At 39.2% G+C, this 28,000-nt stretch overlaps 1 protein-coding gene across 1 annotated transcript; it reads left to right on the top strand.

Moving 5' to 3' along the window:
• The first annotated feature begins 31 nt into the window (after positions 1-31).
• Positions 32-27,850, top strand: SELENOF (selenoprotein F). Its single transcript, XM_075002624.1, has 5 exons — positions 32-180; positions 4,606-4,773; positions 19,717-19,780; positions 24,094-24,143; positions 26,993-27,850. Exons 1-5 carry the CDS (start codon positions 112-114, stop codon positions 27,122-27,124), a joined length of 483 nt encoding a protein of 160 aa, XP_074858725.1. The 5' UTR covers positions 32-111; the 3' UTR covers positions 27,125-27,850.
• Positions 27,851-28,000: the final 150 nt, after the last annotated feature.

Here is a 28,000-nt window from a genome sequence, read left to right as displayed (position 1 = left end):
CATTTTGCTCCCTTCGTCGTAGGCAATGAGAGGTCACCTCCGAGATTGGGGTCCTGAGAACGGTCTGCCGGCGGCGCCACCACGACACTGGCGGCGCAGATCCGCACTAAGATGGCGGTGGTGACAGCGCTAGCGGGCCTGAGGCTGTGGCCACTTTGGTTCCTGGCGGCGCTGCAGGCGGTGAGGCTGCTTCTAGTGCGGTTAGGCTCCGAGCGCTGTCCGGGGTCTCCCTTCGTTGGGGCCTGGCGGGCAGCGAGTGACAGACATGTGGCTTAGCGGTTGGGGCGGCTCTTTCCCGTAACGGTCACCGGGACGTTTGCACACACCCCAGCCCTCCCCCCACCCTCCGCACATAATTCTCCTTCCCTGCTGTGCCCTTCTCCCCCCTGCGCCTTGTAGAAAGCGGCGGGGCTGATTGCGTCCGGGACGGGAGCGGCGCGACTTGGCCTGGCCGGCTCCCGTGGTGGATACGCTTTGGGAGGGGAGGAGGCTGTGATTTAGTGTTGGGAGGGAGTCTCCCTTCTCTGGGTTCAGCTCTCCGCTCGCTCCTGGGCTGCTTGACAAATCTTGTCGCTTTCGGGCTGGACGGTAACGCGAGGAACAAGTTTTGTTTTTTCGTCTTCCGTACCGGATGTTATTTGCATCTCTAAGCTGATACCTGACGCGAGTACGAATGAGAACTTGGCTTTCTCAGGACCAAGAGCAAGGACTAGTTTGGATAGAAAAGAGGGTTGTGTGTTGCCCCCTTAGTTCCTGGTTTATGGATGTAGAATGCTCTTGTTTCGCAGTCTTCCAAGCATGAAAAAATGTAGGATTGTATTCAGTGCAGTCTTTTCCCCTTCGGTGAGTGGCAAAACACACAGCAAGTGAAATACCATTGGAAGAAAACATGAAGCAATGTCATAGCAACATAAGAAGGGACCTCAAGAGGTCTTGCGTAGTCCCCTGCACTCGTGCCATGACAATCTCTTATGTAGACCAGAAGTTCACAAACTGGAGCCACCGTGGCTTAACCACCATATAAAAGAGGCAGTGAGAGATAAAAAGGCATCCTTAAAAAATTGGAAGTCAAATCCTAGTGAGGAAAATAGAAAGGAACATAAACACTGCCAAATTAAGTGTAAAAATATAATAAGAAAAGCCAAAAAGATTTTGACGAACAGTTAGCCATAAATTCAAAAAAAAATAGTAAAATTTTTTAAAGTACATTAGAAGCAAGAAGCCCGCTAAAAAAGCAGTGGGACCCCTGGACGATAGAGATATAAAAGGACCAATCAAGGAAGATAATGCCATTGCAGAGAAACTAACTGATTTCTTTGCTTCAGTCTTCACGGCTGAGAATATTACAGAGGTTCCTAAATCTGAGCCGTCCTTTGTAGGTGACAAATCTGAGGAACTGTCCCAGATTGAAGTGTCAGTAGAAGAGGTTTTGGAACTAACTGATAAGCTAAACAGTAACAAGTCTCCAGAACCAGATGGCATTCACCCAAGGGTTCTGAAAAAACTCAAATGTGAAATTGCAGAGCTATTAATGGTGGTTTGTAACCTATCCTTTAAATCAGCTTCGGTACCCAATGACTGGAAGACAGCTAATATAACGCCAATATTTAAAAAGGGCTCTAGAGGAGACCCTGGCAATTACAGACTGGTAAGTCTAATGTCAGTACTGGGCAAATTAGTAGAAACAATAGTAAAGAATAAAATTGTCAGACATGTAGAAGAACATGATTTGTTGGGCAAAAGTCAGTATGGTTTCTGTAGAGGGAAGTCATGTTTTACTAACCTATTACAGTTCTTTGAAGGGGTTTAGCAGACATGCAGATGGGGGATCCAGTGGACATAATATACTTAGATTTCCAGAAAGCCTTTGACAAGATCCCTCACCAAAGGCTCTTATGTAAATTAGGTGGTCATGGGGTAGGAGGAAAGATCCTTTCATGGATTGGAAACTGGTTAAAAAACAGGAAACAAAGGGTTGGAATAAATGGTAAATTTTCACAATGGAGGGGGGGTAACTAGTAGTGTTCCCCAAGGGTCAGTCCTGGGACCAGTCCTGTTCACCTTGTTCCTCAATGATCTAGAGAAAGGGGTGAGCAGTGAGGTGGCAAAGTTTGCAGATGATACCAAGCTGTTCAGGATAGTCAAAACCAAAGTAGACTGTGAAGAACTTCAAAAAGATCTCAGCAAACTGAGTGATTGGGCAGCAAAATGGCAAATGAAATTTAATGTGGATAAGTGTAAGGTAATGCACATTGGGAAAAATAACTCCGATTATACATACAATGTGATGGGGGCAAATTTAGATACAACAGATCAGGAAAGGGATCTTGGAATTATAGTGGATAGTTCTCTGAAAACATCCACACAGTGTGCAGCAGCAGTCAGTAAAGCAAATAGGATGTTAGCAATTATTAAAAAAGGGATAGAGAATAAGACAAAGAATATCATACTTCCTCTATATAAAACTATGGTACGCCCACATCTTGAGTACTGCGTGCAGATGTGGTCTCCTCACCTCAAAGAAGATATACAGGCATTAGAAAAAGTTCAGAAAAGGGCGACTAAGATGATTAGGGGTTTGGAACGGGTTCCGTATGAGGAGAGGCTAGAGAGACTGGGACTTTTCAGTCTAGAAAAGAGGAGATTGAGGGGTGATATGATAGAGGTATATAAAATCATGAATGGTGTGGAGAAAGTGAATGTTGAAAAGTTATTTACTTGTTCCCATAATATAAGAACTAGAGGACACCAAATGAAATTAATGGGTAGTAGGTTCAAAACTAATAAAAGAAAATTTTTCTTCACACAGCGCACAGTCAACCTGTGGAACTCCTTGCCGGAGGAGGCTGTGAAGGCCAGCACTCTAACAGAGTTTAAAATAGAGCTTGATAAATTTTTGAAGGTTAGGTCCATAAATGGCTATTAGCCAAGGGTAAAGTATGGTGCCCCTAGCCTTTAGTCAAAGGCTGGAGACAGATGGCAGGAGACGAATCGCTTGATCATTGTCTTCGGTTCACCACCTCTGGGGCACCTGGCATTGGCCACTGTCAGCAGACAGGATACTGGGCTGGATGGACCTTTGGTGTGACCCAGTATGGCCATTCTTATGTTATGTTCTTATGGAGTTATGCTCCTCCAGGATGACACAGAACAGGATGGGGTTTGAGCTAGGCCTTAGGGAGCATGTCCCCCCTGACCCTCTATTCAGGGCCATAGTTCCAGTCCTGTCCACACCACTTTACCCCTGCCCATGTTTCCCTATCTCAGAGCTGTAACCCCATTCCCTGTCCCAACTCAGGAAATAATGGGGAGGTGAGGTAAAAAGTTTGGGGACCTCTGATCTAGACCATCCCTAATAGTTGTTTGTCTAACCTGCTCTTCATCTTCAGTGAGAGAGAGTAAAACAGCCTACCTAGGGGATTTATCACAGAATCACAGGGCTGGAAGGGACCTCAAGAAGTCATCTAGTCCAGCCCCCTGCTTCAAGCAGGATCAACCCCCACTAAGTCATCCCAGCCAGGACCTTGTGCAGCCAGGACTTAAAAACCTCGAGGCATGGAGAATCCACCACCTCTCCAGGCAACACATTCCAATGCTTCACCACCCGCCTGGTGAAGTAGTTTTTCCTAATATCTAACCTACACCTCTCCCTCTTCAACTTCAGACCATTACTCCTTGTTCTGCCATCTGACACCACTGAGAAGTTTCTCACCCTCCTTTTTAGAGCTCCCCTTCAGGAAGTTGAAGACTGCTGTTAAATCACCTCTAAGTCTTCTCTTCTGTAAACTAAACAAGACCTAATCCCTCAGCCTATCCTCATAGGTCTTGTGCTCCAGACCCTTTCATTTTTTTGCCCTTCACTGAACCTGCTCCAGCAAATCCACATCCTTATTATACTGGGGGACCCAAAACTGGACACAGTATTCCAGATGTGGCCTCACCAGTGCCGAATAAAGAGGAATAATTACTTCTCTAGATCTATACTTAAATGTGTCTCGAACCAGGCCCCCATTCTATATCAGCACTGCCATATTTTATTTCTTTATTGCTGTGTTCACTCTTATGAATGCTGTAGTGGGCGGATTGTAATCATTCTGTAGTGAAGGCAGTGTTGGGGCCAGAATGTGTTTTCGTAGTTGAGCTGTTGTTAGATCCTGCACGCGCACACAACTGCAGGCTGCAGAGCTATTTCCTGAAGTTGTATGCAAGAACAGCTGTTCTGTAAGCTGTTCTGGAACAGGAAAGCAAAATAGGCTTCAAAACACTGCTACATCGAGGGCCAACCCTAGAGACAGGTGAGGCCTGGGACATCTCCCCTCTCCATCCTCGGCCCTGCCATACCTGCTCCACCCCTGCCCTTAAGCCTCTGACCCCTTTTTTCCTAAGTGATGCTTAAGGGGCAGAGCAGGGCTTATTTTCAAAATGCCCAGGCTCCTTGTCCCCTGAGGTGGGGGCAGAGTGGAGCAAGGCTAGTCATGCTGCTGTCAGCCACCAGAGCCCCACAAAACAATGGAGGGAACATTTCTGGGTACATCCTCAGGAGCACATCTGCAAATTGTTATTTCAAATGCTAAAATATGTAACTGTTAAAATGTTCATTTTCAGACGTGTGTTTATGGGGCAAAGTTATCGTCAGAAGCATGCAGAGAATTGGGCTTTTCCAGTAATTTGCTCTGTAGTTCCTGCAACCTTCTTGGGCAATTTAGCTTGAGTCAGCTAGATCCATTCTGCAGAGACTGTTGCCAAGAAGAAGCTCAGCTTGAAACCAGAAAGGTAAGTTTAACTCAAACCTTCACTTTTTAAAACATTTTAAATTAGATAATATGTTTCCCAGCACTGTGTAAGTACTCTAATTAGAGCCTCATTAAATCATGGGGAAATACCAAATTCTATGACAGTCCAACATAGAGGATCTCAAGTTAAAAATTTTGCATAGTTCTGCTTCTAAGGCAATGCTCACGTATGAGTGGAAATTCCTTTCAGCGTTCTGCGGTAGCCGTTTTGTCACTCAGGTACCATGAACTAGCTCCAGTGTGAACCATGTTCAGCTTTAGTTGAAGGAATGATTGGGCTTTAAGGGGAAGGGAAAAAATCAAATATAAAACTGTTTTTTGGTTTTGGTCACAGCTATTATTGCCCTCATGACCCAAGTAGTAAAGGACACGGACATTTTTTAAATTGTGTTTTAGTCTCCATAGTTTGCCATGTAGAGCAGTTAGAAAATAACTATTGTACTTGTATCAAAAATAGATAGAAAATATGTAATTATTATACTTGTATCAAAGACAAATATAAAGTACATCACAATAGCAGGCCTCATGATTTAACTGTTTTGAATTCCAGTAATAACATCAGGTTTCCTTCCTACCTTCCTGTGGTTCTGAGGGAGCAAGAAATTAACTGTCTTTCTTTGTGCCAATATAGATTCAAAAATGTCAGCACTTTTCTGATAATTACTATAGCTGGTAAACCAAGCAAGAGCTTGAGAATAACCCACTTCCTGGAGTGGGTCCACACAGTAGTTCTCATTTCCAATTTGACAGATAACTGAATTTTAAAATTATGTAATAGAATGGCATAAATGATTAAAACGAATCGATTTCAATATTCTAGCTCTTTTGTAATATACATTGTGTATTAGGTTTTTTTTTGTTTGTAATTTTTAACATTTTTCTTTAATGGTAACAAATTAGTGTGTGACTTCATCCTATGGGTGCAGTGAAATGTTTAATATTTGTAAATCCAGCACAAGATCCTTAAAAGTGTGCCATCATAAACAAGGTATCTTACATGAAGAATGATCAGTTAAATGTAAATAGCAAGCACCACGGGATCACTCAATATGTGTAAGTTTTAAGGATTCCAGCCTCTTTTCATGCTTTATTTTTGTATGCATTTCTTGCCCTTTTGTTCTTGCTCTCACTTTATATTGGGGCTAGCAACACAGAAGGACGATGTGCTAACAGTCAGTTGTCGTTCATTAAAATCCAGCTGTCAGCACTTCGCAGAATAATTTCTGGGAAGTTTCAATTGCCTGGAAACACACTATTAATGAAATAGTAATAAAGACATTGCAACTCACCTAGGAAAAAATACATAAATAGGCGGTGGTGTTATGGGCACAAATTGCATGATAACTCAAGAGGCTGCCAAACTTACCAAGCCTCCAAGTCACACGTGACAATTTTCAGAAGTTGAAGAGCCATGGGTCACCTGCTGGGGTTCAGGGCTTCAGACCCACAAGGGGTGCCTGCTGACTTCAGATACACTTCTGAAGCCTCTAGCCCCAGCAGGCACACCCCATAGGGTTGAAGATATGGGACCCACCTCCTTGCCTTTACCCCACCACCGCACTGCAAGGCAATGTCCTGAGCTCCCCCTCTACCCCCTGAAGTCTGGTAGGTGGAAAAGTGAGGGGCTTAATTTTATATATACTATTGGAGAGAGGTCATGGAAGGAAGGGGGAAAAACTATGTACAAAATTCCCCCTTGAAATAATATTTTCATATCACTTTGTATGCACAGAATTCATAACCCTTAAATTTGCCTCCCTGCAGAAAAATGGCTTCTGAAGGTAAGCAAATGGAAAGCACAAGACTGATCATATGCAGCTTCCCAGCAGTGCAAGCAGGTTGATTTGGGCACCCAGAGTAGTTGGCAGAGACATAAGTTGCGTAGGGAATAAGGCAGTGCAGTCTTGTGCATGAGAGTGAGACAGTCCATCTTTCTTGCTTGCCATTGTGACATGTTCAGCATGGAGTGGGAAGACTTTGGAGGGAAGGAGTTAGGTGCAAGGCAGGCTCTGTCGTCTTAGATGGAGCAAATTTTAACAGCCTGCCTGCTTAGTGAATTTTTCCCATTGTTCTGAAGTGAATTTCTTTAGAAGTATAAAAATAGATGAAGCATTTTAAGTTTGATGTTAGCAGAATAATGTAAAACTGCCTCATAGGGCTTTAGTGATTAGAACTGGTCTAAATTTTTGGACTGAGAAATTTCCTATTAAAATGTGCTCTGTGAACTGCTTGTTGCTCACCTTTCGAGAGATGGTTAGTAGGCTCTCTGAATTTGATCTCCCTTTTCTTCAGTTGTTTATGATGTAATACTGAGCATTTGGCTGAAGATGTTCTTTGACTAATAACTAGAAGGAAACAGTTACCATTAGGTAAATTAGTTGAAGCATCTCTAATAGTACACTGAATGCATTTCAGTATTAGAGGGGGATGCAATAAAAAAAAAAAAGTTTTAACACCCAGGATTAGAATCTACAAGCCGTCCCACAGTGGGGTGGAAGCTGTCCTGGAATTAAACATTATATTTACTCTCTCTCCGCGAGTGAGATTTTCCAAAACTTTTCCTGTGGATTTCAGTATAAGGAGGAGTTAAATCTATATGAGACAAGTGGAAAAAATAATTTGGCTTATTTAGTATTGACAAAACATGACCAAGAGGGGACTGATACGTTACAGACTGTTTTATAGAGAATGGTGATCAATTAATTGTTCTCCATTTCCACTGGCAGTAGGATAAGTAGTAAAGGACTTTAATGTGAACAAGGGAAATTTAAACTGGAGAGTAGGAAAAACTAACTACAGTAAACCCTCGAGTTACATGGGTTTGTATTCCTGCACTCCGCCCCGCCCCCATGTAACCCAAATTTTCCTGCAAGTTGAGGGGAGATGGGAACCAGGCAGTAGCCTGGTTCCTGGCTCCCCTGGACTTGCAGGAGTCAGGAAACTGACGAGCCCACTAGGGCTCGTCAGTATCCTAGCTCCTAGAGTGGCAATTATGTGGTGATGTTTCCTGGGTCCCACAAGCAGCAGGGAGATGGGAACCAAGGGCCAGTGGATTCCTGCTCCTGTCAGGGGTGACAGTTGTGTTAACCCTAGACACGCGCAACTTGGCTGCATGTATCTCAGGGATTTACTGTATAAGAATAGGTAAGCACTCAAATAGGATTCCCTGGGAAGTTGTGAAATCACTTTAGAGACCTTTAAGAACAGGTTAGACACCTGTCAGAGTTATTATATCTGATTTTGATTGCTAGTCTGATCTCCCAAGAGTCACCTCCACCCCCTACATTTCCATTATCAGTGGGAGTAATTGATTATGTACAGTGGAGATCAGTTCAATCAACAGATATCTTAATTTTCAGAGTATTAGGAGGCCTTCTCACCCATCCTGCAAAGGTTTTGCAGTACCTTGCGATTGTGTGTTCAGTTTTTAGAAAACTTTCAACTTCAAGGAAGCAAAACTTGTTCTGGACTGTTTTACTGTGATGCAGAGGTTATATTAACTGCAAATGGAAACAATCTGCTTGAAGCCGTGTTTCCTGCCATCTTCACTGCTGTGATAGTTGAACTAAGACAGCTGCTAGAGACAGAATATTTGGAAGAAATGTCAAGAAAATAAGATGTTCTATGCAGAGGATACTGCTTTTTATCCAAATACCATATAGTGTTCTGAGTGTTCTTAGCTGATGATCAGGTTTCAGCTTAAAATGATAAATAATTAAGATGTCTTCCTACTTGTAGGCTCACTCACTGAAGGCTGTTGAATCAATTGGTATTCCCCTCTATTTTGCATTTTCCTTTTGGTTCATGTTGTCGCCACTCAGCCCCTTTTATACCTGTATAGTGGGCTATGGATTTATGGTTTCTTACACAGTAATAATATTTTCTGAGAAAATAAATATTGCAATTTTATCATTGTCTGGTTTAATATGCATGACCTTGCATTTTCAGCTGGCAGCATTTAAACTGAATTTAATGAGATTTTTCATAAATTCTGAAAAATGCCTATTTACTTTATACCAGTGGGAAGCTTTTGTAAATGTTTTTTATAGCAGATAGGAAATATTACAAGTGGGAAGATAAAAGAATACACTCTTTGGAGATGTGTTGTGAATACTATTAGGAGGTACAGGGTCTCTGTCAGTGTGATTACTACTCAGCTGCAACATTTTGTGTTTTCAGTGCTGACTGAAAACCATCCTATATAAATACTGAGAAAATGCTGTGGTTTATTTTCCAAATATATGAATTATAGGCCTCAGACCTTGGGCACCATTTCACTAGAAAATTCTGGAGCCAAGATTTACGTTATCTATTGAGATTAGTGACCATGTGCACTCTTAATATTCATTTGAAGCTTATTAATAAAGCAGTTTTTTGTACTATATGGTCTGTTGACCAACTATGATCAACACACTGCAACACCATTTCTCAAGTATTACAAATGTCACTTCTGTGGACTAATGCTTTAGATTGTGTAACAAGAAGTCCTGTGGCACCTTATAGACTAACAAATATTTTGGAGCATAAGCTTTCGTGGGCAAATACCTGCTTTGTTGGATGCATAGATTGTATGTTGCCATGAAATTAGATACTGTAGGTTTATGCATCTGGAATGACTAAGCTATAACCATATTTTTAACATTTTGAGGTAATGAGATGCCCACCTAACTGAAATAAAAGAAATCTTGAATGTGAAAACTAAGTTTCCAATGAATCATCTTGTCTTTCTTGTACAAAATTAGTATGCTTAAGAAAATTTTCTAGTTTACATGAGCTTATACTAGTATTTTGTATAGCATGTTTTCAAAGCATTTCACATACACATTTCTGTTTCATCATCTTGACTTAAAGTTTCCAGGAGTATGCAAAACAAAACATTTTTACAATAAGATTTTTTTGTAATTACAGCTAATCTACTAACTCAGTGTGAAAACCTGTTTCAGTATCCATAGTCACATATACCACATAACAGCCCTATAGGAACACAGCCAACAGGTTAATTATGATTTTTTTTGTTTAGAAGGTAATGTTTAAGAAAACCAAGTATTTGATTTTATAGTTATATTTAAGATTAATAAAATCTATGTTGCAGAATTAGAGGAATTTCTGAAACTGTTTATCTTTTTGTGGTAGTTCATTTCTTAAGCCTCTCAGTTTTGGACTCTGATGGTGCAAAGGCTTATATCTGTATTTAAACCCACGCCTGTTGAAATTCTGGTTCCATCCAAGACTTTGGGAGTTCAGGGAGGAAGGGCAGGACAAGTAGATCAGATTTCATCATGTGATTAGTCAGTGACTTCTTAGAAACTGCAGTGTTTACTGTTAAGCACATTCATTAAGTCTTTGCATGATCTGGGCTGTATGGTGTCTGTGTCAAGGATTTCCATTTCAGTAAAGCTAAAGCTGTATATTCAGGGAAGAGAGAAATGATATACTATGAAGTACTAGCTTTCTTTCACCATGAAATCAAGGATCTTTTTATATTGATTTAATCTGCTGCAGTGCTCTTGCTTGAGTTTTGAGGCAAGTGCATTTAAGAAATGACGGCAGTAGAGGGCCAGTAGTATTTTTAATTATCCTTCTGTCCTTTCTTACTCAGCCTGCTGCCTCCTTTAAGAAGGTGTCAAATCATTGGTCATTTGAAATTGGCTCAATAAGTGCCAATTTTTTAAAACCAGCGAGACCAGGCCAGAGTGGCCAAAGTGATTAATCAAGGAAGAACTAATACTCCCTACGTTTACAAATTAGATTACCGAAAAGTCAGTCTTTTTATATTATTTCACACTATTGTTTTACCATGGTTGTTACATCATCCTATTGTAAAAAAAACATTTCAAACACATTTTATCCTATTAAACTCCTGTGTTTACGGCAAAACCATTATTTGGAAATGCACAGCCTAGATTGTGAAGGTCTTCACAGCTTTAACTCTGAAAAGTAATATCCCCTGCAAACAAAACCAACCCAGTTGGCTAGGGGCAGGAGGAGGAGTGAAGAGCATGTCTTGTTCTGATTTTTAAATCTGTTAAGTTTTCAGCGGAGTGGCGCATAATATTATAAAAAGACTTGTCACAATAGCGACAGCATTTGCTTTGTAAATGAACTCCCATTGTAAGCATTGGTTCCCAAAGATTTAATATAATTATGAAAAGTTCCTTGACAGTGGTGGGATTGATAATAGTTTTCAGTTAAGTGAATAGTTAATTTGCAATCTTATATAAAAGTTTAATTTTCATTCGGCAGCACCAGAAACTGTGTGTGAAAAGAGACCTTGTAGAATACACGTATAATGTGGACTTCTTGGCCCAGTTAGCTTGCCTGATGGACATATCTGATAAACTGAACGCTGTGATTGTCACACTTCAAGATAGCGATACAAAACATGCAAGAGAAAAGTAAGGGGCATTAAAGCTTTGTCTCTGGAGATGTCGCATTTGAAAAAGGAGTTACTGAGCTATTTCTGATCTCAGACTTTTTAAAAAGGGAGTGAAGGTGATGAGAATGCTATCAAAAATTAAATATAAACTGGATGGTATTCCTATTTTCATGGATATTTTCCTGGAGTTGAATGTGAATCTCTAGACACAGGTATATTCTAAACCTGTGCTCAGTAACAATTTATTCCATTCCATCCTTAAGTAACTTGGCTCAAGCAAATATCAATTGTCAAGTGAGTACATGCTAATGATCAAATTTTCCAATAAAAGAGAGTTCTGTTCCAGAAAAGTATGAAGAACTCAATGATGAAGCACTGTTTGTTTGCTTCTGGTTATCATAGAGTATAGATTTGCAGCAGTGATTTCTGTGAAAACTAAATAGAGAAAATGAAACTCAAGAGTTTACATCTCGCACTATCACATGCAACCAAATGTACAAACGAGCAGTTTGGAACAGGTCCATTCTCACTGAAATCTTGGCTGTCCCCAGAATTCTGTATTTTCAGTTAATATTATTTTTAAAACACAGTGGCTAACTTATCAGTATATGTAGGTTAAATAAAAGTTACAGTGCTGTCTGAACTCTGTCCATCTTGAATCTAGTTTGTGGGGTCTTTTACTTGTTCTGTTTTTAACATGGGGAACCACTAACATCTGCAATACTGTAAGGGAGATGCAGTGCTGTAGTTTGGAAACTGTGGTTCTAAATATCTGTAGCATGTTTTTGTGTGAACCTGTAAATCCAGTTGTTTTAATAGCATATATAATGCTATCAAAACAGAACAGTTAATGTAGCTATTTTAAACTTATGGGAATTTTGTAACCAATTTCAGACATTCAGAAACTAGCTTAAAACAGCATTCATTTACACAGCTGCAGGTTTTAGGTCTTGGTCTTTAGATGTAGCCTGTTACTGGTGTGTAAAGCATAAAAGGGTGAAATGGAGGTGAAGCTAACTGTGCATGAAATTGTAGTGGGAAAAGAAATAGTCTACACTTCACAATAGCAAAAAACATTTTATTTCTGAAAACTATTATAGTATATGATTTTAAAGAAACAAAAGCATATTTCATAAATTATATGAAGAGAATAGAGACATTTGATTTCTCAGAAGCAGCTGTTTGATATAATGCCCCATGCATAGATAATGGTTCCTCATCCTGTTACACAATTTTTAGCAGTTTGTAAAAATCTTAAAATACTAACTTTGTTTAATGCACAGTATGTTTGTAAACTGACTAAACTTGTAATATTTGTTTTAAATGTGAAAGATTGTTTGTGGCTAGGTTATGCAATTTGGAATATTGGCTACAGTTTGTATGTTTAATTTGAATTTGTCTGTCAGTTTTGGAATATTGATGGCAGGTATAGTTTTATGGATAATGGCAAGTAACTCAGCCACAGTCTAACTTGTGCCTAAGCCCCACAAAGTCTGAGTCAGCTGGCAGGGGTAGCTGTGGGTTTTTAATTGCGGCTTTGACGTTCCTTAAGTGACTAGTCTATCACCACATACGAACTTGGTGGTAGAGGCAGAGACGGCATTTGAATCTCCAAGATTGCATTCAACTTACAAAGAAACATCTTTTCTCTTCCTACAGTCCCCTGCCTCATTCACTACAAAGTTGCCAGTTTCTACAATAAATGAGGCAGAGGATCAGTCCTACAGACTCCTTCACTGCACCATCACAGTTTACCTCCAAAGCAGATTTGAGTATAGCAGGAATCCTGTGAAGTTAAAACAGTTGTAATACATATTCACAAGGTGATCAAATTTAGGTTGTGGGGGCAACATTTATTCTGGCTTTTTGTAATTTGAGAGACTTGATTTTAGAACCTGAACTTTATATTTCCTAATTTTATGGTTTAGTTTCTAAAGTAACCTTCACTTATGTAAAACAAAGCTTTTTGTTTTGAATATTGACGGACTCTTACGTTAATATAAAAAAATCTATTTTAGAATAGCCTCTTAAAGCCCCAGTTTCCTGTTACTGTTCACTTTCTAAATATCCTGTAAGTGATGGAACAAATATAGGAGAAAACTTTGAACATAAAATCAAAAACTTTGAGTTGCCTAAAGAATAAACTAGCTGAGAATGGTTATAGAAAGCATTTAATGCTTTGAGCTAATCCATTATTTGTTAAATTCATTTCATTTTGTTTTTATTAAGTGCTACAACAAAATAAGGATTATGTGGTCTCTAAGACTTAGCAGGCTGAGTTCTGATCTTGTCAGTATGCCAGAGATTCTAAATAATGCGTGGTTTACAGTCAGGCAGTCTTATCTGGCTCATGATAGTTTAACTTGAGAGAAATTGTCAAGCATTTGCTGCAGTTACACTGGTGTAAAATGGGTGTAGGAATAAGGCCCACTAAATTATGCCAAGTGAGTGGCAGTATTAGTTTATTTCCAGCTCATCAAAAAAAATCCTTTGTGCATCTGGGGTCTTGATGCACACTAAGATCCCTTGACAAACTTCAAAGAGAATCAAATTGTGACATTACAAAGCTCCACCTCTTATTTCTGATATTGTGTGAGTTTTTTTACGTTGTACTTCAATGTAAAAGAAGACTGATATTATTCCGTACCAATTAACAAAAGCTATCCTGTTTTTATTTAAGATGCAATTTTGAAATTGTTGAATTGTATTCCTCCATTTAACAACCAAATTGTGACTTTAAAGGCCTGGTTAAGGCTAAAAGGTCCAAAATAAAACTCAAATTTCCACTATTTTCTTAGCATCTACAATTTCTATGTGCAAGTGTCCAGTCTTTCAGGGTACATGGACATGGACATCATCCATATTCCATTAGCAAAATACTAGTTTGCCACTGCTGAAACAATGAAACACTTCATTCTACCTGAGAACTAAGGGTTGCTTTTTTTTTTGCCTCCTTATTCTTTAAAGTCAGGCGTTGTATTTTGAGGAAGGGCTTGTCTAGTGGCATTCAAGACAACAACAATACAGTGGAATTTCTGGTTCAGTGTAGCATAGTCTTCCTTTACGATTTTTTCTCTGAAAACCAGCTCAGTCCGAAGCTGTTGTCACAGAGGAATGAGGCATCTGTGTTAGAATTAGTCAGCTGGTCTTTATTGTACTGTACACGTTTTTGAAGTATTACAGATTAACCCAAACTTCAGCAAGGCCCATTAACTTTCTTTTTTCTGTAAGATTAAAGAATTGTATTGCTTAAATATGAAGATGAGTAATATATTCAGGAGAATGCATAATAACGTTGCACAAGTTATTAGGTAAGCTGATGGTGATGAGCAAAGAACTGGATGGTTGGCACTTTAGAACGAAATATTTCTGCTAAAACATAGGGTACTATATGTGTCTTGACAGTCATCATCAGCCCCAAGAGATAAAAATTTCTCTCATCTTAAGCAGTGTTTATTCCAATGGTTGTTTCAAGCGATAAACTAGTATACATTTTTCTCTAGGAAGCTTTTTCAAAACCAAAGGCTAGAATTTAAAAACATAAAATAAATTAAAAAGGGGAATAACAGGAGAAATTGAGCCAAAAATCTGTTAGCTCTGCCTGCCTTCGTTTTCTATCAATTAAATACATATAAGCACTACTGTAAACTGCTGTTGTCTTACAATTTACTTGCTAATAGCAATTATATATGTTCACATGAGATTTTTCTTCGAGAAGAGGGTGTGCAGTTTTACAAAGCAAATCATAGCTAAACATTTTAATGGCTATGACCCTTGAGAATATCAGTGACTGTCAGTGACCCTAGTTCTTTGTCCTTATGCTGTAATATCCTCAAATTAAAACTCTTTATTGTTGGTATACTAAAAAGGATTTCAAATGTCAGTGAGGAAAAAAATCTTGATTATAAGACCTGATTTAGAATTTTAGTTTCATAGAAGGAAGCAGTAGTCAAATGTGGTTTGTGAAGGGATGGTTTGCTAATGAATTATTCTGCCAAATTATACATTTTTAACTAAAGCAACCTGAAATTCTCAGCTCACTCAAGTATTAGGGACTTTTGTTAGAGTTCAGGATTCTTATTTTCAGTATTTTTTTTTTAAATTGCCAAGATCTTTAAACCAGTACATGCAACAGATAAGCGTATGCCACTGCAATTTTCTATTTCAGAAGTAATTTTATGAAATAGATGTAGCTATCTGTATCTGAGTACTTGAAGATGTGTGACTATTAATTGACTTTTGTACCACAACCACCCATTTTGGGTTTTAAAAAACATCACCCCTATTGTGTTACAAACAGACACAAAATTATGTTATGTCTGAGTTAATCAGTCTGAACAAGATCATAACAGGTCAGTATCTGGATAGAAATATTGGATGAAAAATCACAGGTGCTGTAAAAAGTAATATTTGTGATTCATTAGCTGGCAGCGTGAAACTCTCCTCTTAGTTAGCATAGATTTAAAGCCCTAGTGAGATCATGGGATGCTCTGTGCTAGATAAGGTCCATTTTTGATTTCAGACGAAAGCAGAGATTCTTTTCAATTGACTACAGGTTCTACAGCAGTTTTCTTAGTTTAGATGTACGCTCTACTACCCAGTTTGAGTAGAAAGGTTGCGTCCACCCTACCTATTTACAAGTGACAGACCACTGAGAACTTCATTTGGAGAAATTGTTTACCTCCAGAAAAACTCACCTGTGGTGTTGGTATTCTTTGCATTTCAGTGGTGGATGATTTGTACTTATATAAAGCACTTTGGTATTTTCCTATGAGTGGCATTCAATATATAATGTGTTCTGTTACTGTTTTCTAAATAACCATTTTTACTTAATGACACTGTTCTGCCTCTCTAAATTTAAAGGGCCATGATTTTTACATTAGCATTTAACTACTTAAGATTTCACTCAAATGCTTTTAAGTTTTTTTTTTTTTTTAACTGAAGTTGATACCCTGTGAAACAAAGGAAGAACCTGAAAATTTCATGTTACAATAACCCTTAGTGGGGGATGGGATACTGAGACTGTTTCAGTAATTTAACTTGCATATTCAGAGTATACATAAATCCAGCTAGAAACTACAACAGCAATTTTAAAATGATAAAATGGACACTATAGCAGGTTTTAGAAAATCCTCTCTCAGTTCTGCGACATTAAAATGACTTTCATAAAGACTAAAAGCAAGTGAAGCACTTTTTAAATGAGCAGACTCGTTTTAAAAAGTATAGTGTAACAAGCAGCTGAGTCAAATTACAGTAGATGTGTATGTTTCTGCTAGAATATTGAGTGGTGTAGCATTCCCTTATGTTTTTTCTGAATAATACTTTAACACAGAGGATTTGTTCACAAGCAAGTGCTGAGGATCTCAGTACTCTTTTGGTTATGATGCGATGGCAGCAGCAAAAAGTGTTAAATATAGCATTGTGTGGTTTTTTTTTAAATGATGCAAAGGGTCTGTGTTTCTCACAAGTCACTTTTGTCCTGCATTGTAAATGAAGTTGATTGACTTTGTCTGACCATCTCATGAGAAATGGTACAGAGTGGTTGTCTGTGCATGAATCTGAAGTTGTCTAACACGATTGGACTTCAATTATGGAAAATTCATCATCTCAAAAATACGCGCTTGAAGAATTGAGTTTTCTGTTTCATGTGAAGCCTATTTGTACTGGCTGTATGAATTGAGGGTAATAGTTAATTTTTTGATGCATATTTACACGTTGTGGATTCCTACATGTGATAACCACTTACCGCCCGCCCCCCCCCGCCCCAGGAAGGAGTTAATTGTATTGAGTTATTTGTAACAACCAAATCTAGAAGTTGACAACAATAGTCTAAATTGTCAATCATAGTACTTTGTCATGTGCAAATGTAAAATGTGGATATGATCAAAAAATTGATCGAAAGAGGCACCTTGTTACTGCCCATATTGGTTTCATAATCTCATTTATTCTTACTTGATTCCCCCCCCCCCCCCCCCCCGTTAAACAAGTTTATTGTTAAAACCTTAGAGCCAAGATAACTATGGCTAAGCATGAGACAAAACAGATTGTAACATGCATCAGTATACATGCCATCTGAAGTCTAAATCAAGAATTACTGTTAATGGAACCGGTAAAAAGAACAGCTTGAGTCAGATAATACTGGGCCTGTATTAGTAGTACAAGTTGAACTTCTCTTATCCAGCACCCTCGGGACCTGACCTGAGCCAGATAAGAGAATTTTCAGAACATGGGAAAGTCATCTTCCTTCAGCCACCCACCCCCTTCTGGCTCCTCACTGAGGGCGGCTCCCAGCAGCTATCATCCGCCATGGCTCCCCACCACCCATAGATCCCAATAACCTCCAGCTGTTTGCAGCTGCCAGCCCCCTGCTGATCCTGGCTTTCTAGGGCTCCATGCCACCTGTGGGAGCTGACAGCAGGCACAGGCTGCCATTAGATAAGAGAATTCTGGTTAAGAGAGTTAGAACCTTTGATTTTGTAGAGCAACGAAGGGTCCTGTGGCACCTTATAGACTAACAGAAAAGTTTAGAGCATGAGCTTTCGTGAGTAAACTCACTTCTTCAGATGCTTCAGATGCTTCTTCAGGTGCATCTGAAGAAGTGAGTTTACTCACGAAAGCTCATGCTCTAAACTTCTCTGTTAGTCTATAAGATGCCACAGGACCCTTCGTTGCTCTACAGATCCAGACTAACATGGCTACCCCTCTGATATTTGATTTTGTAGTGACATTTATTGGGAGTATGGAGTACCAAGATTTGTTTATGAACTTCATTTTTATAATATTATATTATAAGCTACATCAGAGTCACTACATAATTTGAAACTGATGTTAGAAGGTACCCAGCACTAATTTCAAAAGTTTCTTGACAGAAATGTAAGGGCTTAAAGAAGGAAGCCAAATGCTAATTTTAAAAATTTCATATCCAGAATCATCTTAAAATATAGTCAAAAGTGCTTTTATCAAAGCAAACCTCAAGAATGCAGCACTGACCAGGTAAAGTAGTTTTTATTTTGATGGTTTTGGTTCTGTTTCCTGTGGAAATAACTGATGTATTCACAGGGACAAAGATTTTGTATGACTTGAATTACAGTAGGAATGCAGAGTTTGTCATGTGCTCAGAAAAAAAAGATTCAGAAGCAAAATCCATCCTTAAGTCTCCCTTGTAATGCCCCTTGTGAGTAATGAAACGTGATTAATCACTGTTGATTATTTTAAGATTTCTGTAATACTATACAGAAGTTACTTTGTGGCTAGTTACAGCTAATTCAGCAGAATTGTAATACATTAAAACTCCAGGGCTATGCCTATGCTAGCCCCTCCCCCCTTCAAAAGGGGGATGCTAATGCAGTGCTGCAATGAATATGCAGAACTTCATTAGCATAGTGGCTGCCGTGGCACTTCGAAAGTGCCGCTTTTGCTTGGATGTGGCTCGTCTACACAGGGTCCTTTTTGAAATCCCCTTATTCCTATTTTATGCAAGTTGGCTCCTGATCCTGGCCATGCTGGGCTCTCAGCTCCCACGAGCAGAGGGCTTCCCCTGCCACTGAGACACCTTTATTATCTATAGTAATATAAACTATTCTGATATAATTTTAATCCAATATGTGAAAAGTAGATTTGTGTTCCCATTCTAAAAAGGCTAATATTACTGTGGATGAATTTTCCTCTGTTGTGTTTCCTTTATTCCATTCATTCAGTGGTTCTCAACCAGGAATGTGTGTACCCCTTGGGGTATATACAGGTATTTCCGAGGAGTAAGTCATCTCATCTAAGTATTTGTCTAGTTTTACAAAAAGCTACAAAACAAGCACTAGCAAAGTCAGTACAAACTAAAATTTAATACAGCAACTTGTTTATACACCTGTATGTACAGGTTGAACCTCTCTAGTCCAGCACACTCTCATCCAGCAACACGTGTAATCCTGCATGAGTTTAAGTAGCCAGACAACCACTTAATCATGAGTGCCGCCAAATTTCCCATGGTCCCATAAAGCTTACAGCCACCAGTCCTGGCTCTCAGTGTTCTGTGCTGCTATTTAGCTGTAATTTTACCCCTCAATGTCTTCTGAGAGCCAGTTAAGCAGTGGAAGTGTTAGTAATCATGCTACACAATATTGACCTCGCATACAACAGCAAATTCTCTCCTTCAACACTGGTCAGGTCCTGAGGGTGCTGGACTAAAGAGGTCCAACTTATACAGTAGTCTGGAAAGGTTGAGAGCCACTGTTCTAGACTATAAGCACGAGTGTATAACCATTACTGTAGCAACAGATTACAGCATTGCAACTGGAATTATGCTATCCCAATTTAAACCAGTATGGTTAGAGAAATGGGTTTAACAGGAGTGATCTTTCTGCACAGTGAAGTTCTTTGAATAATTACCCATTCAAGTAATTAAAATTAGTTTCTAGTAAGATGATATATGTTTAAATAGCATTATTGAAATTCTCAATGTAATATGGCTTTTCCCCCTAAAGATAAATAGATGCAAAAATAAGTAGACTAGTAATGTGAACTTTACAAATAGAATATATTTTTCTATTGCAGCTCTATGCTGGTGCTATTCTTGAAGTTTGTGGATGAAAATTGGGAAGGTTCCCTCAAGTTCAGGGTAAGTTCAGGCTGTAACACTGTTTTAAGCAGTATTTTCTTCATTAAAGCAAGTTGTAAATTTAGTAGCAAATTTATTAAAAAAAAAAAAAAAAAATTGAGTCCCACAGGCTCTGGACTACTAGAACAAAGACCATTTTCTCTATTGGTACATGAAGCTTGTTGGCCATTTTATGGACTTTCCTTAGGAACTGCTTGCACACTCGGGGTAAGCTGACTAGCACGACTGCAATACAGAAGGGTCAGAAGGAGATGGTGTCAGTGAGAGGGGTTTCAGAGTTAAATCTATCACAAACGTTAATATAGATGGGTTTGTAAAGTGGAGAGGATTTAACTGGCTACATTCCTTTCATTTGTTTAGTAGGTTCTTAAGGTATTAGTTAAAATTTGTTTTATTTAGGTGTATTTTAGAGATGCTGTCTTAAGCTTTAGAAAGGATGCACAAGGATAAAGGTTCATAGCAGAAAGACTAATCAGGCTCCCAAAAACATCATCTCTAGTCTAGGCAATACTTAAAGCATTATCTGTTAAGTTTGCCCTGTATGCAATTTGGTGGTTAATGTCAAGATGCTGTGTGTGTGTCAAATTTGAAGTAAAATTTTTCATGCCAAGAAACAGCCAAAACAGGTAATTAATTTTAGAGAATGAGACATGGCCAAAATAAATTGTGCGCGTGTTAAAATTCTGGCAGCCTTTTCTTTGAATGCTCTCGCACCACCATGCTTTCCAAAGGAATTTGGAGTTTCCAGAGACGCAGCCTTTTTGTAAGGGATATGCTTTTTGGAAAGTCTGGCCATACTGTATATATGCCTTTGAGAAATATCTGTTCAGACTTGTCAAGTGGAGGCTTCAGCATTATCAACATAAATGTTTGCAGATACTGATCCTACTGCACAGCCATTAAGGTACTGTGGCAAGGGCCCTTCTTACCGAGGCCACTGTTCAGTTTGGTCTCTCGCCCCTTTCCCCCAGTGGCTGGGGCTTGGTCTCTGGGAGGGAGCCCAGCCATTGCTCCTGGGACACCTTCTTCTGCTGTTCCTGACCTGAAGCTGGTCTGCCTTTGTCTCAACTTCTGCTCTCTTGGTCTGTCTCTTCTCCCACTGTGTCGTGCCTTTCATCTGGGTGGGGGCGGGTTAAAGGCCTCCATCAAGCCAGCAGTGGAGTTAGCTGGCCCCAATTTGCCTGAGCTAGCTTCCTCCCAGCTGCTTGTAATTATCCTACTGCCCTCTGCTTGTATTTAGCAGGTCATTCCTCTTTTTTTGGACTGCCTTTCTCCCCTTCTGAAGAAGCCATCTGACCTGACCCTTCCATAGTACTCACAGATCCTGCATGTGATTGCATTGTAATTGTATTATCCTTCCATGGCACATCTCAGGTCCTACTGTTGGCCATACCAAACTCAGAGAGTAACTCAATATTCCATCAGGTGGTGGTATTGCTGACACCCATATGAAGTCATCTGCAGGGTTTGAACATTTCACTCTGCCTCAGACATTTTCTAGTTGAGCAAAGTGAGTAACTGATTCCAACATCCTACATCTGAATCATCGCTGGAGGAGATGAAACACCAACTTTGCTAGTGGTTCCACTGATACTTGCTGACAGCAGAGGCATATTGGAACTTCCACCCCAGCTTCCATTCTAGGCTTCCTCAAAGCAGCTGTTCAGTGGGAACAGAGTCATCAGCTATACAACCTCCAACCTGTATGAAATGATGCTTATACCTCTTGTGTGAGAGATTCCTGTAAAGCAAAAGGCCAGATGTAGACAAGGCCTCAACCTCTATTCTAGGATTTCCAGGATATATTGTTCTGAAGAGCAGTGTTCCCTCTAATTTTTTTCTCATGCATATTATGGAATGAGTGGTGTGCACCAGTACAGAGGTGATATGTGAGCTCAGAGTTGGGAGGCTCTGCCTTTGGGGTGCGTTTGGGGTGCAGGGGGCCTCAGGACTGGGGCATGAGGAGATGAGGGTTTTGTGGTGCAGGCTGTTGTGGGACTGAGGTGTCTTTCGCCACCACAGGAGCTTTGAGGATGGGAGAGGCACTGCACCGCCCTTGATAAGCTGCTGTACACCTTAGTGGGAACATAGGTGAAGAGACTCCTGCTGTCTTGGAAGAAAATAGGCCCAATGATTTCCAAAGAATGGAATAAAAAGGGAGGATATGAAATTACCTGGGAAATTGTAAAACTTGCTGTCTCAGCAGAGGAGTACTGCCTTTTCTGTAGCAGCTTAGGGTTTCCCTGACTTCAGCTGCGTCTACACTAGCCCCCCCTTTTGGAAGGGGCGTGGTAATGAGTGAGCTGGGAAGAGTCTAATGAGGCAATACCATGAATATGCAGTGCCTCAGTGGCATAATGGCAGCCACCTGCGATTCAAAAGTGCTGCTTTCGAAGTCACGCCCTGCCTGTGTTGATGGGACTCTTCAAAAGAGCCCCCCAGTCTTCGAAAGCCCCTTATTCCTAAAAACCAAATAGAAGGGGTTTTCAAAGTCCAGCCGGTCCTTTCGAAAGGCCCCCATCTATGCAGGGAGCATGCAATTCTAAAGCGGCGCTTTCAAATTGCATGTGTCTGTCCTTATGCTAATGAGGTGCTGCATATTCATGACAGCACCTCATTAGCATCTTCTAACCTCCCTCATTACCATGCCCCTTCTGAGAGGAAGGGGCTAGTGTAGACAGAGCCTGCATGTTTATGTCTGAGTGTGAGATGACTGGAAACTCACTGAAGACTGCTAGTATTGTCCCCTTTACAAGAAGCATTTCCTTTTAGCAGGACTGTTGATTGAGGCTCCATGACAAGCATGTAAGGCTGTCATATTCCATTTCGTTAAGAACTGCATGAGTTTTTGATCTGATACAAGATCAAAGCAATTCAGGGTGTATAAAAATCCGTGATTTTAAAAGATTAAAAATCATTTATTTTTTAAAAAATACTAAATTTCTAATTTAAAATAAGCTAAAAATCATGAACATGCTACATATACACTTACAGGCTCTCAAAAATGAATTAATAGTTGTAGTCTGTCCAGCCTAATTACTAGCTTTTGCTTCTTCAACATTTTGGGTTTTCAGTTTCTCTCTCTCAGCAAACTGAAAGGTAACTAGTCAAGTCACACTTACACTAAATTCCCAAGCTGTTTGCTGTGTTGGATGATACTAGGAAAAATAAGTTTAGCTTAGCTAATCCATATGGCGTGTTTAATTAGCTAACTATGTTTAGAATCTATCACTCAGTTATACAATACAGAAAGCTACAGTGAGAAACTTAGAGTTGCCAGTAGCTACTGAGAGTCATTTTCTTATTTTATATTACATAATGCATGCTCTTATTTTGGAACATCCTGGTCACAGACCATAAAAGTGATGCTGGAAGTCTACTCCCTATTTTACTTCAGCATAACTCTGCTTTTCAAAAGGAACCCTATTCTGTTCTTGTTTTTCCAAAAAATGGAAGTGTGATTGATTTCAATGGAACATACTCCAAAATTAAGCACAATTTTAGCTTTTTTGGTAAGAATTGAAATCAATGAACCTGTCAAAAAGCAGCTCCCCTCATACCTGGATGAGAGCCTGTTGAGTAGCTTGTCCTTGTATTAGGTTAGGCATATGTAGAAGGGTGAAGAAAACAGAAAAGATGTACTTTGCTTTTTTGCTTAATTATTCTTGGTTTTACCAACTACTGTTACATACCTGCTACAGATCATGTGTTTACCAGATGTGAAATGGTAATCTCAGTAAGAAAAGAAATATATAGATAAGGGAAGCAGTTGATTGACATTAGATACTCTTCCCTCTCACTCCTGGTATTTTCCTGGCAGGCATATTGCTTTCATACTCTCTCAGCCTGACTATGTTCTCTGTGCTTACATGAGCCATCCCTCCCTCCTACAGTGACAAACATGAATGCACCATCAACTAGGTTTCAAACAAATGTTCTTGCACATTAGCACCTTGTACTAGCACTAGACTGCCATCAACAATACAATATAAATCTCAAGATTCTCCTTAGTGCATGGAAACCATGACTGGCATGAAATGTGCTTCCAAGTGTTCAGGGGAAAAAGACAAGATGTATTCAGAAAAAAGGAGCATTGTCTAGGTACTCTCCATTCCACAATTGTTGTTGCTTATGGATGAGAATTTGGAGCCTAAAGCACATATTAATAATTTAAAATTATACCTGAGTGACTCTCAAGTAGGCATTTATTTAATGTAAATGAGACCACAAAAGGAAAAAATTATCTAGTTTGTGATCTTTCTAGAATAGTAATTTTCAGTTGATTTTTATTTGTTCTTTTTTTCAAACTTCAGCTTTTGTCAGGAGTGACAAACCTAAACTATTCAGGGGACTGCAAATTAAGGTGAGTAGACTTTTTTCAAACAAATTTAAGTATTGGCTTTTAAGGGGAATTAAACCTACTTGAAACTTGTCTGTCTGCATGGAGTTTAGTATTTGCTTAACAAATGAGCCAAGTTCCTGTACAAAGTATGTCTTGCATGGATTGCTGTTGTAAATCTTAATGATATTTTATCTGGCCCCTCTATATATAAATTGATTTTAGAATAAAAAGCCACCTATAATTTTATCCATTGCTAAGATTGTTTCTGTAGTGATACTGGTTACTTCCTGGCATGTATGTCAGTACGTGCATCTGTCATACACCTGGAAGATGCATCTACTAGCACAAGGTTTATGCATTTATAGTATGCTTGTATTCCTTGCCCACTTGTGTGTGAAGTGTTGGATGTTTGAGCTGCCTGCCATAGTTTGTTCTTTTTCTTTATTCAGACGCCTGTGCTTCTCTCTCTTACGCTTCATCAAACCCCAGTTCAGCTATAATTTCCATCCATCCCATCAGCCTCACGCTTCCTTTAAACTTAAATATTTGTTCCTGTTAGGTCCTTTTACTCCACCCTTCCATGACTTGTTCCTCCTGTTCTGAGGCACATTCCTTCCCTACATAAAGTCTGTCCTCCTTCCTCCATAATCTTTAAAGATTCAGAAGAGAGAGTTTAGTCTGTCCTCACTGTATACTTTGTATGTGGCGTTGACTCTAATTATTTCCATACATCATCTGACCTTGACTTCAGCAGTGATCTTTCTTCCTGGTCTGGAAAGCTGAATGTTGGAAAAGAAAACTCCCTCATGTGCAGAATGCTGTTGCCCTTTCCATTTAATCTAAATAGAACAGCATGGTCCCATTATTCACTACTCCAAGTCTATTATCTGTCTTCATTTCAAGATTGTTGAAATTTCCACTGGTCTTTAAAATGCCCACATGTACTTATTTCCACTTGCCACATAAAATTCACACATTTTCCTCCCTTCACTCACCAGGAAACAGCAACCTGGGTCACTTCATAATTGAAATACCTCTGTTATAAGAGAATAGTCTTCTCTTAAGCAGATTTCACCTGGCAAAGACTTCCTGTATCATTCATAGCCTCATGTGTTCTCCAAAATCTCCTTTTTCTTTGCCTCTCAATTTCTTTGGCTCGACTTTTCGTTTATTTTAGTTGCCTTTGTAATAGCTTGACAGCAAAGCATGCTCAGCTAGAATGGGTATGAGACATTACTAGTCTATCCCTTTAGCACACTTAGTCTTGTGGAACAAATGCCAGGCCCTTGAGGAAAGTGATGAGTGATACCATTAGATTAATTGTAGTGACCTGTAATGGCAAACCAGAACAAAGTTGGCTAGATTAGTGCAACAAAGTAAGATTCCTATTGCAGTTCTTCTATAAATATTAATTGTATTTAAAGAACCTAAATCATTAAAGCAGAGCTGTAATTCAGGCTTCCCTTTACCCTTTATTTGCTAGGTCTCCAAAAGAATGGAAGTATTTTAGCAGCAGATGCATATAGCCTCAAGGCATGTGTTAATAGCAGAAATCTGTAGTACAGCTTGGAAGAGGTGACTTGGAAGTAACTAGAAAAATATGCCAATTACTTTGAGAATGCTCTGGAGAAGGAGCAATTCAGATAGTTGTCTAGTTAATACAGGTTGTAAACCAAGTTAAATTGGCTATTTTAATAACTGAAGACAAATAAGAGTTCCCCCTGAGCCAGCCAAACTGCATCCTCCTTCCCTTTGCCTTCGGTGTTCAACTTTAACTGTTTCAGATCCAGCTTTGGTAAACAGTATGATAAATATGTTACCATATTACTACTCTTGGTTAGTTCAGTAATTTGAGTAACTAACGCCTTTTGTTGGCAGTCACAGAAAGAAAAGATGAGAACTAAAAACATCAAAACCGAACTTTTGGGGGATGGTCCCTTACCTGTGGCTTGATTCCTGTTGAAGGGCAGTAGGGGAAAGCTTTTATGCACTCTGAATTTATTTCTAGGATTAGATGTCTCTCTAGTTTCCAGCTAGGGATGTTACAACACATAAATAATAATGGTTAACCACTTTAACCTAGGTCCTGCCACAGCCATGCATTCTTACTGCTCCAGCCTGGTGCAGCTGGCTACAGGCAGAGTTAACTGGCAAGGGCCAGTTAGATAGTAAACACACGGGTAATCATGACTAACTGATTTACATTCCTACTAGGCTTTTTGCAGAAGCACAAACTTCGGGGGTTTTTAGTAAGAACTAATGGGAGTATTTCAGTCCTTCTGTAATTATGTCATCAACAAGGTGATCTATTGGGGGTTGAGTATCAAATGTCTTCCCTGTGTGCATATCACTTCAGTTGACTTGTATCCCATACTTGAAAAATAAGAACTAGGAAAAGATTAAATATACACAATGAGACTGTTGCTTACTCGGGCTTGTTGAGGCTCCTTTCTATGTTTTCCTTGTTTGTAAACAAGTAAAATCCTGGTCAAGATGGAAAACGGGCTAGGGCCATTGTTGGAGCAACTGTTGATAGAGTTTCCAGGTTTTTTTTTTTTTTGTTTTTTTTTTAAACTTAAGACATTTACAGCTTTACCAAAGGCCTGGTGGGAGTTTTTTTTGTTTTTTTTTTAAATTAACATAATCTGCCCCCCAGTACAATAGAGCTTGAATGGCCCAAATTGGACAAAAGCTTTTGAATGTAATTGTTTTCTGGGTACTAAACCAAAAGAATGACCTTTAATTTTAATTCATGTTTACATCTGCTCTTAATTAATCCCATTTCAACAATTGAGGCATTTAATTTTGAGGTGCAGGGTGGGGAAAATGTGATTATCTTACAGAAGATAACTAACCTTCTCTTTGTGCAGTATGTGCGTGGCTCTGACCCTGTGCTAAAGTTGCTGGACGACAGCGGGAACATTGCTGAAGAATTGAGCATCCTCAAATGGAACACAGATAGTGTAGAAGAATTCCTAAGTGAAAAACTAGAACGCATATAAATCTGGCTTCTTTCAGCCCTCTCTCACAGTTTATCCTGGTTAGCTTCTGAGATGAAGTGTACTACACCCACCAAGTCATTCCAGCTTCTACATTATTTAGAAAGATCATAGTGTGGTGCTGAATATCTTTTAATTAGAAGGTGAAACATCAGCAAACCATACCTCTGACAAATTAGCAAGATGAACAAATAGTTTCTTACATATCACCTTTTCTTTGGAACATTGCATTTCATTAGTGGTCAACTCAGTTAATTCAAATCCCAGAGTGTTATAATTGGACCAATTTTTCCAACACTTTTAAACCTAGCTGGCAGTTCTAAGTAAGTGAGGTGATTTAGATGATGATGTACATTACTTTTCACTGTGTACAAGAAGTCATAACCAACTGTGAGCTGTACTCTGCCTCCAAAAAGATTTGCCTGCGAGTTGTCTCTTGCATTTTGTATTTATCAGCTGGCCTTTTTATAGACACATTTACAGTTTATAATAAATGTCTGGTTCTAAAAGTTTTGGGACGTTTGTTGTGATGGAGGAAGAACTCATGATCTGAAGTGACTGTAAAACATGAAGTAGGTGCACTTTAGTGAAGACTACATAGAAAACCTCTAAGGCATGTGTAGGTCTGATGTCATGTGTACTTTACACCCAGTGTTTTACTTTACTACAATAGATCTGAGTTAATAAGTTTTGAGATGGCAATAAATTACTTGCACAAATCTCTTGAAATGTTTGCTTTATTTCATCAAGCTTGTTTCCTTTTAAGAACATCTAATTTCCCTTTTCTTCAAACACTTCACAGTGAACAGAGACAAAATACACCTAAACATAATACACCTGACTGAGATCCAATGTAAATTGTCAGTTTTGCTAGTTGTG

This window comes from Carettochelys insculpta, chromosome 9 (genome assembly GCF_033958435.1).
Source record: "Carettochelys insculpta isolate YL-2023 chromosome 9, ASM3395843v1, whole genome shotgun sequence".
NCBI lineage: Eukaryota > Metazoa > Chordata > Testudines > Carettochelyidae > Carettochelys > Carettochelys insculpta.
This window is presented reverse-complemented; position numbering and strand designations above follow the sequence as displayed.